This window comes from Phoenix dactylifera, chromosome 2 (assembly GCF_009389715.1).
Source record: "Phoenix dactylifera cultivar Barhee BC4 chromosome 2, palm_55x_up_171113_PBpolish2nd_filt_p, whole genome shotgun sequence".
Lineage (NCBI taxonomy): Eukaryota > Viridiplantae > Streptophyta > Magnoliopsida > Arecales > Arecaceae > Phoenix > Phoenix dactylifera.
Genome location: NC_052393.1, coordinates 28,319,665 through 28,332,576, shown reverse-complemented (window position 1 = coordinate 28,332,576; position 12,912 = coordinate 28,319,665). Strand labels below are relative to the sequence as shown.

Below are 12,912 nucleotides of genomic sequence, written 5' to 3'. Positions count from 1 at the left end.
AATTTATACATGTACATACGTGTATATGTATATATGTATGTACATCTCTGTGTGTATATCTATACACATGCTTAAGATCCAGTTTGATATACATATGTACGTTTACACATATGATTTGATATGTATATATATAAAATCTGAGGTTTACTTATGATCCAAAATTAAGCATCCTCAATAATAATAATAAAAAAAAGGCAACCTTGGAAAAGAGGACCTTTTAGGGGCACATATCAAAATGAGAAGCAGATGAGTGGTCTTAGGACGGGAACATGCTTCCTTTTAGATGACATGGTGCCACGTCTCAAAATAACTCATTCATATCAATCGGGATTTGATCACCCTGATTGGGAAATTCCGGCTATCAGACCCAGAAACCCACCCACCCCCATCTATCTTCCAATCTCGACCGTCCATTGGCAACTTCTCGTATGTGTTACGGTGATTCCCGCCCGACCAGAGCAGCACCAGAGCGAAGCGAGCCAGCATCTATAAATGCTCCCCGAGTCCTCTCCTCGCCTTCCTCATTTGTTCTCTCTTCCCTTCTTCTTCTCTCCCTCCTCTCTCGCTCTCTTCTCTTCTCGCCCAGATGGCGTGCGGTGGTGACCGAGGCTTCTCCAGCCGCGGATTTCTTCTCCTCCTCTGCTGCTTCGAGGCAAGAACAGCTCTTCTTCTGCTCCTCTTTCGAGCTTCTCCCATTCTTTTGTAGTCTTCTTCGATGCCTTGGATTTCTTGATCGGTAGATTCTTCATCAATGATCTCCGTGTCGCTATTTTGGTTCCTTTTTCGCATATCTGGGGGCACATTGTGAGAAGATGGTTTGATTTGGAGTGTGGGAACGATGATTGGGTTGGATGTCCTTTTCTTGATTCTGTTCTTGCTTTGGAGTTTTGGGGTTTGAACTTCTTTGGAGAGGAGTGGCCTCGCGTTTAGGGTTGTATGTCTCTTGATTCTTGAAGTGTTGATGTGATGGAATGATGCTTGATGGGGCGTTTATAGGGATTCGAATTGTCTTGTGCTCATCATTTTGTTGTTTAGTTTTGACCGGTTCATATTTTTATATCTGATTAAGCTACTTGTTTGTTTGTAATGGCTACTTATGGGGTTCCTATACATTAATTTCAGCACTTGATATGTTTTCTTGGGAAACGATGCATGTTAAAATAGGCAGTCCACTCATTCTAAATTCTCTCCAACTTTGTGACTTGGTTGTTACGAGGAGAGAAAAAAGTGAGAATGTCTAGTTCCACAATGAATTTAAAAATGGGGCAGTCCGACTGCCTGTTTTGCCATTTGCAAAGTGTAACAGAACTTTATCGTATATCGAAATACAATATTGTTATATTAAAATCTCATTAAAATGCTAACACATAAAGACTGAACTTATAGCTTCCAGGCAATTTAAATCTTTTAGATCATTAATTATGTTGTGTAACCTCAATGTGAATGCTAAATCACATATATAAACATATAAGTACATGACAGATGCATGTGTGCATATGTACATACTATATTATAATGAGAAAGCCCCAGAGTCTAGCATGATGCTGAACTTTGAAGCCTTTCGTATACTTGGATGGGTTTTGCATTTGACAGTTTAACAATTCTTCTTCTTGGAACATAGGCTCTTTTAAAAGAAAACATCTGCAAAATTTCCAAAATCTGTTATATATATGCATATGCATTTACGTGTGTGTTTATATGTATACGCATGCATTCATTGTGTACATGAGTATGTACATACATATGTATGTAGATCTGTAGGATACATGCATATGTTGATAAGTGGTGATTATGTCATTTGCCAGTGCATGTGTTTTTCATGACCTTTTAGTCCCTTTGCAATCAAAATTCATTCTTGGCATAATTTTGCACCACATATTGTGGAATTCCTGAGTTTGGTTTAGTGGACATGGCAGATTTGATGGTTGCTGGTTATCCAATTGCTGCATTTTGCTTTTAATTCTCCTAGGGTCTCTCCTAAATGCAAATTACAAGAAGCAACCAGATCCTCCATCATTTTGTTGGTAAAAGTACATCATAATGACTATATATCTGATTTACCATCTATATCAAGGAATGCCGTCTCAGTACCAAGGCTCACACCAATGCCACCCCATTACTATATCGGTACACATGATACAAGGGTCAGTTTAGCATACTGAGGGTTAGTACGCTCTCCATACTGCATACAGGTACAAAATCAGTACGGTACAGTATATTTCGAACCGCTCAATTCGATACGGTACAGTGTACCTTGATCTATATAGTATATATTTATTATCTCTGGTTTTGAAGACACCTTCTTCATCACCATCTAGGATAATAGACATGACCAACTTACATATTGTTCATGATTTTCTAATCAAGAAATTTATTATTTGCATTCAAATATAGTGTTGATTTTTTATGTTAATTTTGGTAAATGAAAAAGGCCGTGATTATGTATAATTCATTATTAACTTATTTAATGGTTCTATATATTTAAGTGAGCAGTTTGGCTATTTCTTGTAAATTTTCCAAATAAATCAAATTCTCATGTACTTTAGAAGTTGAAAAATAGTTGGGCAAACTAAGATTGATTTACTGAAAAAGTCATTAGCTTGAACTTTATGGTCTTTTTGCAATTTTCCAGGTCTGGATCCTTGCCTGTGTGGTCAGATCAGAGACATCAGAAATGGTTTCCATAGTGGTGCCCGATGATCCAACAGGGTAAGATTTTCAATCAAAAGGTAGCTAACTTAATCATTTGTCTTACCTTTCTGAGATTTTGTCTACAATTCTAGTTAAATAAGTAATATTTTTGTTCACTTGTTATCTTAAGGTTCAAGTCACTGATCTAGATTGAAATTTCTTTTTTGCATTGTTGTGATTCTTGTAGTTCTTTTTTTATCTTATTATTGCTGGGATATGCCAGATTCCTTTTTGTTAGCTGTTGTACATTCAGTGACATGCTTGATCTAGGAATAGTTTGTGCAGCACTTAAAACATCCATGAGCCAAGGAATGCACAGTCTGGTTTATTTTGTAAGACATCTTTTTTCCCAATTACTGATAATGGCTAGCAACTTATAGAGCTAATTTAAATGTGATAAATGTTGATGTCTCATCTTTTTATTTTTTTAATGGTTTTTATTTATTTTGATCTTATTTGTTGCAGTGATATCATTGTGTATAACTATGACATGACATGCTTATGCTAAAGATAGCATAACTATCTTTAAGTATCTACCAGGATCAGTTTTTGGGTTTGTACAGTTTTATTTCCATTACTGCTTGTGGCTTGCAATGTATTCAGCCAATGCTAGTGTAGAAAATTGCACTTAAGATTTCATTTGTATATGTAAATTATTTGGTTTGTATATGTTGTCTTGGCGGAGGCTTTTAGGTTAATTTTATGAGAGATATGCTTTTCTTTAGCCCCACTTGAGTGTCATTAGCATATCTTTTACAGCCAGAGAGATGGCAAAGGCTATAGGCGTCTGCAGGGCTGTCTGCACTGCATTCCTCGGAAGGTTTTAAGCTTTTCTTGTATTTTTTTTTCCCACAATATATATTGTTCTAATGTTGCTCAAGTGATTCTTGCTACTGGTTTTGCCTTCCATTTAAGAATTGTAAGGTATTCTTTTCAGAATTTGCATTGGTCAGTTCCTACTTTTTCCTATACTATCAGATATACTTTGGCCATCTTTTAAAACATGGATTTTTTTTTTTTCAAAACTTAATTTTTTAAAATAATTATAAGAATCTGTATTCTGTAGCATATTTAGATTGTGAGAAAAATTTGATTTAGTTTATTACTTTTACTTCTTTAGTTTGAGCCTCACAAGTTGTGAGAAAAATAAAGGTAATTCTCCTTTGCTACAATACAAGCTTAGGAAACAGCTGATATAATGAGAAATAGAGGATGACATTCACATAACTACTACTGAACAGACTTGTAGTAAAGAGAAAGAAGTGTGAAAAGCCAAAAAAGCTTCTTATGATCATGAAGCAGCAGTAAGAAATGATAACTCCACAGTTCCTGGCTCATGTTGAAACCTAGATATTAGAGTGAAGAGCTTCTGATATTCATCCTCCTGTGCAGACTGGCAGTCACAAACTAGCTAGTACTCATGAACCATACTTGAATTCATAACAGGATCAAGTAAGTAGCTTTTAATTTTCTAAATTGTTTTTAGTTGCGAATATGAGAATGCATGGATGGCTCTGAAATGATATCACATATGAACAAATTCTTGAATCTATTCAACTCCAGTCACTTAAACATGATGTCAAAGTGGAGTCTGATACAATTAGCTGAACCACCTAGGCGTTTGCCCGAGCAAAGTAATGTCCATAGCAAGCAAGTGGTGAAAGGACCAAACACTAGAAGAGCACTAAATTTTACAAACAAGAGAGAAAATGAGAGGTAAATCAAGTTCATAACCCTCTGTTGAGGTCAAAAACCATATAAATGGTAGGAGACACCTCAGATCAAGTTGAATGTAGTGGAACAAGATGGGTAAAGAATATAACATCTAGAGATGAAAAGCAAGCATGACTAGTAAATTTATCTTCAGAAAACAGAATTACTGCATAATTCATCTGTTAATTTTCAACTTAAAAATTGGTCGCCATTGTCCTGTCTGGAGTGGCAACATACTTAGAATTTATTATAGAGCATAGCATTCGGTCAATAGTTTTATAATCCTTCATATAGTCTTGTTTGGTATGACTGAATATTGGCCCAAAAGAAGAATGATCACCAGACAGATGATTCATTTGGACCACTCCCATAAGCAAATTAGTTAAGTATCAAAGTACATTCTATTAATGCAAGTGGACTTACCTCGATGTCTTTATGACATCACATTTTGTGCAGGATGTTGAGATAACTACTATGTATGCAGATGCTTCTGGTGCCCTAAAAGTGCATAAAGTAAACTCAAAGGATTTATCTGCTTCTTGGATGTGGAATAATTATCATGGTGAAACTCATGTAAATTCAAAGGGTGGACTGGTACATTTCTGACTTCATCTGCTGTGTTTGAAAGAAACAAATGTGATATTCTTAAGGCAAGAATAATTTATTTCGAATGTTGTTAAGTTTGAGAGACTTCTGAATATAAAGAAACATCTCTTAAAATAAGACAAACTCTGAGAGTATCAGAAGCTAGAAAGGAAAAAAAAACATTACTGATACATTTCGATATCGAGAAGCTAGCTTTTTAGCATGCCCTTTAGTGACTTAGTCGTATTCTATACTTCTTTTCAAGCTTGTTAGCATGTCCTCTGTCAGTGAACAATCTATCTTTAATATTGGATGACAATGCCCTGATAATTACTTCATCTCTCACAACTGACAGTGGAAAGAAGGGTCATTTAAGCCACAATTTAGTGAATCACGAGACAAGGATCAGCCTTCTACTGATCGACATCAACAAGCTTACTCAATTAGCTCAAAGAAGCTAAGGCGTTTGGTGATTGTCCTATTCTTTTCTAAATTTTGATGTAAACTTCTGCTTAGTTGGTCAGTTTTGTTATGGTTCTTTTGTTGTAGCAACTGCGTCGAAAAAGGAAGGAAAAAAGAACTGCAGAGCTGATTCAGCTAAGCAAAGATGCTGAATTACGGATGAAAATAGCAGCCATGGATCGCTCCAAGCATTTCAACAGCACACTCAGGCAACATTACAGGAGAGACCATCGTAATCATGGCCGAGATTCCACTTTGAGACTAATAAAAGATCAGATCATAATGGCTAAGGTATATGCTAGCATTGCTCGTTCCATGAAAAATGTTGATCTTTTTGGGTACTTGATGAACCAGATTAAAGGAATTCAAAATGCTATTAAAGAAGCAAACTCAGATGCTGAACTGCAAAAAGGGTATTCCATCTCTCAACTATTCCTATATAACACTGTTCCATTTATAAATCTCACTCTGATGTGAAAACTCTTTTTTCTCGTATCTTCCAGTGCTCTTGAATATGTAGAAGCAATGGCTCGGGTTCTATCATTTGCAAAAGAGCAGTTATATGATTGTTCTTTGGTAACAAGAAAATTACGAGCCATGGCGCAGTCCTCAGAGGAAACAGTAATTGCCCAACTGAAGAAAAGCCAGTTCTTGATGCGGTTCACTACAAAGACAATACCTAAACCCCTACACTGCCTTCCTTTACAGCTCACTACTGATTACTTCCTACAAGATCATACAAGAAAAGAATTAGCAGATAAGGCCAAACTTGAAGATCCATCCCTCTACCATTATGCAATCTTCTCTGATAATGTACTCGCCACAGCAGTTGTAGTCAACTCTACTATATTACACGTGAAGGAACCAGAAAAACATATCTTTCACATTGTCACAGACAGGATGAACTTTCCAGCTATGAAGATGTGGTTCATTGCCCATCCTCCTTTAGATGCAACAATACATGTGGAGAACTTTGATGAATTCAAGTGGCTTAATTCATCTTACTGTCCAGTTCTTCGCCAGATTAAATCTGAGAATCTTAAACAGTACTACTTCATAGCTGATCATCCTTCTACTCTTTCTGCTGGGGATGAAAATCTCAAGTACAAGAACCCCAAGTACTTGTCTATGCTCAACCATATAAGGTTCTACATGCCAGAAATATTTCCAAAGCTGGATAAGATACTGTTTCTTGATGATGATGTCATTGTTCAAAAGGATTTGACACCACTTTGGTCTATAGATATGAAAGGGATGGTGAATGGTGCTGTAGAGACCTGCAAAGGGAGCTTTCATCAGTTCGACGGTTATCTCAACTTCTCAGACCCAATGATCTCTGATAACTTTGACCCGAAAGGCTGTGGATGGGCATTTGGAATGAACATCTTTGACTTGAAAGAATGGAAGAAACGAAATATTACAGGAATATATCACTATTGGCAAAACTTGGTAAGGATTTTTTTCTTCTAATTTTCTTGTATAATATCATTCCTAGAGTTCTTCTAGTTACAATTTTCAGTCATCTATAATTCTGATCAAGATTTGCCGTCTCAATATCGGACTTCGTACCGGCGCCACACTATCACAGTGTCGGTATGATATGGTACGAAATTTTTTTGGCATACTGAGTGTCGGTACACCACCCATTCCAGATATCGGTACCAAACTGGTACAGTACGATATGCCATGTACCATTTAGTTCGGGTCGGTATGGCGTACCTTAATTTTGATTATAATTTTTTCCTGAAATTCAAAATAATTTTAATGTTGCTGAGTTATTATCACTGTTTAAAATGTATAATTGTAATTTACTATTTGAAAGCAAGTTTACATGGAAAAAGGAAATGAACTATGTTTGCACATTAAGAAGAAAAACGTGGTATTTGATGTGGTATCAACAAAAATATCAAATCAATTAAATGTTAAAGTCAGTGGATTTTGAATATGCAGCGACATATCAAGCATAAATTTAGAATATGTTTGTTTTTTGTTCAATTGGCATGAGAATATGTTTTTAAAATTTGTTTCTGTATGCTGCAAGATGGTGTTAGTATCAAGGGCACTACGGAGTGCTCTCAGACATCAACCGGCAAATTATTGAAGACAATACACAAATTTACACCTCAGTGTGTAGGTGTACATGATCCGCCTAAACTCTTGTATCTTGAAGCAGTCAGTTATGCTTCATCGCTTTCTTCTCGTGTAGTATTAAGCTTGCCCTGAGTGTTGATGTCCCTTGTGCTGAAATTTATATGGTACCCTGACTGATCAGAAGTTTCTTTTTTCACTATAGAACAAAGATCGAAATCTGTGGAAGCTTGGGACGCTGCCTGCAGGCCTGGTATCATTTTATGGGCTGACATATACGCTTGATCGGAGTTGGCATGTTCTTGGTCTGGGCTACAATCCTCAAATCAGCCCCTCAGAGATTGAGAAGGCAGCTGTGATTCACTACAATGGGAATTATAAGCCATGGCTGGATCTTGCTATCGCCAAGTACAAGCATTACTGGACCAAGTATGTAAACTTCAACAACCCTTATCTACGAGCCTGCAACTTTTTCCAATAAATCTGGACTTGTAGATAGCAAATCCTTGTGCCAGTTTGTTCATATTCTTTCTCGACCTCACAGGCTTGCTCTATGTTGAGCAGCCAGCATGTGCTGTCAGCATCACACACCTCACAGGAATAGGTTTTTGCATTTATTCTTTTTCTTTGCTCTAAATGGGGTGATATTTGAACCAGAAATTTCCTTGGCAAGATAATCATGAGATTTTGTCGTTGTGGGGGTACCAAATTGTTGTCCCACACCAGTCTGCATGTCGCTTACTCATGCCACAGCAAACTCTATTCATTCATTGGGCTTGCTTTTCCCCCCACAAACTATTGAACATATAAGGGTCCTGCAACTGGTGGTCATCCGTCAAAGGTCTTGGGTAGCTGGTGAATTAAACGTGCAATTAATATTTATGATCCATGGATTCCTGAGTCAGCTGCTTTTGAGTAGGGACTGATGAATGTATTAAGTTCGAGTCTTCTAAGAATGTGGGGCTATGGTAATGAATCATAAATATGCCCTGTCAAGGGCCGTCTGGTTGGGGGCAATCTGACATGGGAAAATAAATTTCGTGTCAGATTACCATATTTGGTATGGCAAATGGATGGAAGAAATTATAAAATAACTGATAGATTAAATATCTATTTTTTTAAGAAAGAAGGTAAACAAATACCACCAAGGAAGGATGGTATTTGTTCCTTTTTGTTGGTTACCGAACGAAGATAATCTAAAATTATCATTTTTTGATAAAAATACTCTCACTTATATGATAATCAATGTTTTATTAATTATATTAATATATTTTAATTATATTAATATATTATCGACATATTAATATATTAACAATATTTATAAATATTAATAAAGTTGATATATTAATATATTTATTAATAAATAATTAATAAATATTTATTAATGATCAATAAATCTAATATAGGATTTATTAATAACTAATATATTTATTTATATACTAAACATACTAAAATTATTTATAATAAGAAATATATTTTTTAATATATATAATTAATTTTAAAATATTTATTAACTCATTTAAGTATATTTCAATATTCTAAATAGCCAATATTTATAGTGTTTATGTAAGTAAAAAATTCTTCGATATGAAGGAAAAAACCACGGACCTTGTCTAGCCAAAAACTTCTACTATTTAAAATAATGAAATTACAATAGATTCTCTCTAGTTCAACTAGAGGTTAAACAAACATCAACATGATTTAATCTTCCCCGCAACATGAACATTTTTCACTAAGAAAGTAGATTTCAACAATAAACAACAAAATAAAAAATGTATCTCACCAAGTGTTGATGCTTGAAATAATCAATAGAAAAGGTTTTTCAAAAATTCAAACCATTCAATTTGTAGGTTTCAATGCCGGGAACAACATACTGAAATTTCAGCCAAATCTGGATAAAATCAACCATCCGATCATCCAACAAAGTAGCACTTTTTTCTTTCTCTTCTTTTTCTCTGTTTTCTTTTTTTTCTTCACTATTTTTTGCAGACCCAGAGACTTTGATTTTCTGCAATTACCTCACCCCCAAGTTAGGCTGTTTGAAACTGCCTTCTTATCCTATCTTTTTTTAAAAAAAAATCAAATGATGTGGATCCCACATGAGAAAGGGACCACACCGATAAATCTTCCCCTCCCGACTCATGTGGGGGGTTCCACTAAGCCCGCTTTCTCTCTACAAGTAATAATTTTTTTCATAGGCAAGATTTTAGTCATCATATTTGACACATTATAATCAGCATGAATTTTTTCAGGATACAATAACTTCATCTCTAAAGCATTCCGAACTTAATGATATCCTACATCAATGTGCTTGGATTTCAAATGAAATGTTAGATTCTTTGAGAGATGGATGACACTTTGATGTCACAATAAAGCTATATTTCTCTTATTCTTGGCCCAACTCTTGTAGAAAATTTTTCATCCACGAAAGTTCTTTACAAGCTTCTGTAACTACAACATACTCGGCCTTTGTAGTGGACAAAATAATACATTTTTGTAACTTAAATAGCCATGGTACTGCTCCCTCTAAAAAGTCATCCAGTACCATGATGTGGACTATCTAGAATCTATATCATCAGCTATATCTGCATCTATGTACCTATCCAACACAGGTTTACCATTACCAAAACATAAATAGTCTTTAGAAATGCCTCTAAGATACTTGAGAGTCCATTTAACAGCTGCCCAATATTCCTTACAAGGGTTAGAAAGGAACTGACTTACAACACCAACTGCATGAGCAATATCCGACTTTGTGCAAACCATGGAGTACATCAAACTGCCAACTACGGATGTATAAGAAATCTTCTTTATTTTTTTTTTTATCTTTCTAACTTGTAGGACACTGCATGGAACTTAACTTGAAGTGACCTGCAAGTGGAGAGCAAACTGGTTTGGATTTGTTTATATTGAACCTCTCTAATACCTTTTCGATATATCTCTCTTGAGATAACTAAAGCTTTTCATTCTTTCTGTTATTAGTAATTCTCATACTTAGGATTTTTTTAGCCGGCCATAAATCCTTCACAGCAAAGAGCTTGCTTGACTCTCTTTTTAAGCATTCAATCTTTTTAGCATCATGGCCAACAATCAACTTGCCACCTATATAAAGTAATAGAATAATAAAATCTCCATTAAAGAATCTCTTCATAAACACACAATGATAAGAAGCAGTTTCACTATACCAATGGTCCATCATAAATGAATCAAACTGTGGATACCGCTGCCAAGGTGCCTGCTTGAGCCCATACAAGCTCTTTTTTAAAATGCACATGAGATGTTCTTTGTTTTTAACTATGAACCTTTCTGGGTGCTCTATGTAAATTTTCTCTTCTAAATCTCCATGGAGGAAGACAATTTTTATATTAAGTTGTTCAATCTCTAAATTTATGCTTGCAGATAAAACAAAAATAACTCAGATTGAAGACATTTTGATCACAGATGAAAAATTTCTTCAAAGTTAATACATTTTTTCTGACCAAAACCTTTCACAACCAATTATGCCTTGTACTTTGGTTGTGACCTCTTCTCTTCGGTCTTCAAATTAAACACCTACTTATTCTTGAGTGCTCTCTTATCCTTAAGTAGCTCCATCAACTCAAATGTGTAGTTCTAATGGAAGAATTTTTATCTCCTCCTTCATAGCTTATATATATATATATATATATATATATATATATATATATATATATATATGCACTACTTTAACAATTTATTATGTTTTACTATAATATCTTGTCATGCTAATAAGAAATTTTGAATTTACAAAACTAAAATGTAAAGATAAAAGCTATGTGCAATAGGTTAGAAATCAATGAAAAAATGCAGAAGCTGCAGGTACAAAGATGGACGGATTTTTCCACCAACCAATCCAGGCCGACAAGGATTGGATTGCGGCTATCAAGAAAATGTCCGGTTAGAATTTAGTGGCTTTTGAACCTTCAAGCTCATCTTCATAGCTGCAATAGCCAGAATATTATTTCTCAATAGACAAGAGTCTACCTTTCCAACCTACAATCTTCAACTTTATCCAATCATTTTTTTCTTTGTTTTCCTTCTCTTTTGCTGTCTTCCTTTTTGTTTAGTGGATTTTGGATAAAAATCCACTGAATTATTGATTTGCAAGAAATAATCAGATTAATTTTTATAGAAAAATAGATCTTTGGGATCGTTGTATAATTTTATCCATCAGTCTAGGTATGAGATGAGCCATAATCTAAATAAATAGTATCAAATATTCATAATATGCATATTAGACGTTCATAAGAAATTGAAGATAAAGTAAAAAAAAAAAAGGACAACTTGGATAGTTTAGATGCGAGTAATTTGATACATATAAAGAAAAAGGAAGTAGAGGTAGACCAAAAATCATATGGGATGAAGTAGCAAGGAAGAACTTGATATCTCAATATTTCTCAGAAATATGATTCTAAAGCAAGCAGAATAGAGGAAGAACATTCATGTAATCAACCCTCACTAATTTAGGATTATGACTTAGTTGAGTTGAGTTGTGTCTTAAGACATTCAATAGACACACACTTCAAACTCATGCCTATAGGTAAAAAATATCGCGTATTCTAAAATATATATTATTATTCTGCAAAATCAATTAGTAAATAGATTATTTATGCAAAATTAACTTCCTAATTTTTTTTTTTGGCCTTTTCACCAATGGTAAAGTGGTGATATTTATTAGTCTAGTATATTCTAAAAGTTGTTTTTATTTTTCTTTGGTAACAAGAGAAGCAGTTGGCAAGCATAATGTCTAATGGGCCTTGGTCACACAAGAGCAATAAATAGGCCCATTCTTCCGGTGGATGGTTGTGTCAGTGAGTCGCTGCACTTGAAACGGGGAATGACAGCCATCCATGAATAATGACTTATTAAATAAGAATCTTGTAGGGGGCGTAGCAATTCATCAGCCCACAGGATTGCCACTGTAGGACTTAATTAATACCTCATTCCAATGTCATTCAGTCCGTACTGCAGGACTTAATATACTTAATTTGTACAGTGTATTTGATAGCTCAGACAAGCCTTCCTCACTGACAAAAACATGCTCAGCCCAGACATACACCTTTCTTTTAAATAAAGCTTCCCACCTCCCTCTAACCAGAAGGCTGATGTCTTCGACGTATCATCTCACTCTGCTTGTTGACCAACCCCAACTTATCATTAACTCTTTCTCACCTAAAACAGGCGGAAAGGCCTTTCGAGGTTAGGAGGTAAAAAAAAAGAGAGAGCTAGGATTATGAGTCCATGTCAGAAAGGCCACCGGTTTCCCGACTCATCATTCCTTTTCACACCATTGGAATCGTTGCCTCTAGAAAGCTGGCCCCTTTATTGGGTTCAATTCATATAAATGATAGGGAC

The 12,912-nt window shown here is 35.1% G+C and overlaps 1 protein-coding gene across 1 annotated transcript; it reads left to right on the top strand.

Annotated features, from left to right (window-relative positions):
• Positions 1 to 8,216, top strand: LOC103720921 (probable galacturonosyltransferase 3). Its single transcript, XM_026809946.2, has 7 exons — positions 1 to 2,709; positions 3,451 to 3,511; positions 4,861 to 4,998; positions 5,345 to 5,458; positions 5,539 to 5,864; positions 5,955 to 6,900; positions 7,745 to 8,216. Exons 1-7 carry the CDS (start codon positions 2,675 to 2,677, stop codon positions 8,018 to 8,020), a joined length of 1,896 nt encoding a protein of 631 aa, XP_026665747.2. The 5' UTR covers positions 1 to 2,674; the 3' UTR covers positions 8,021 to 8,216.
• The last annotated feature ends 4,696 nt before the right edge of the window (positions 8,217 to 12,912 follow it).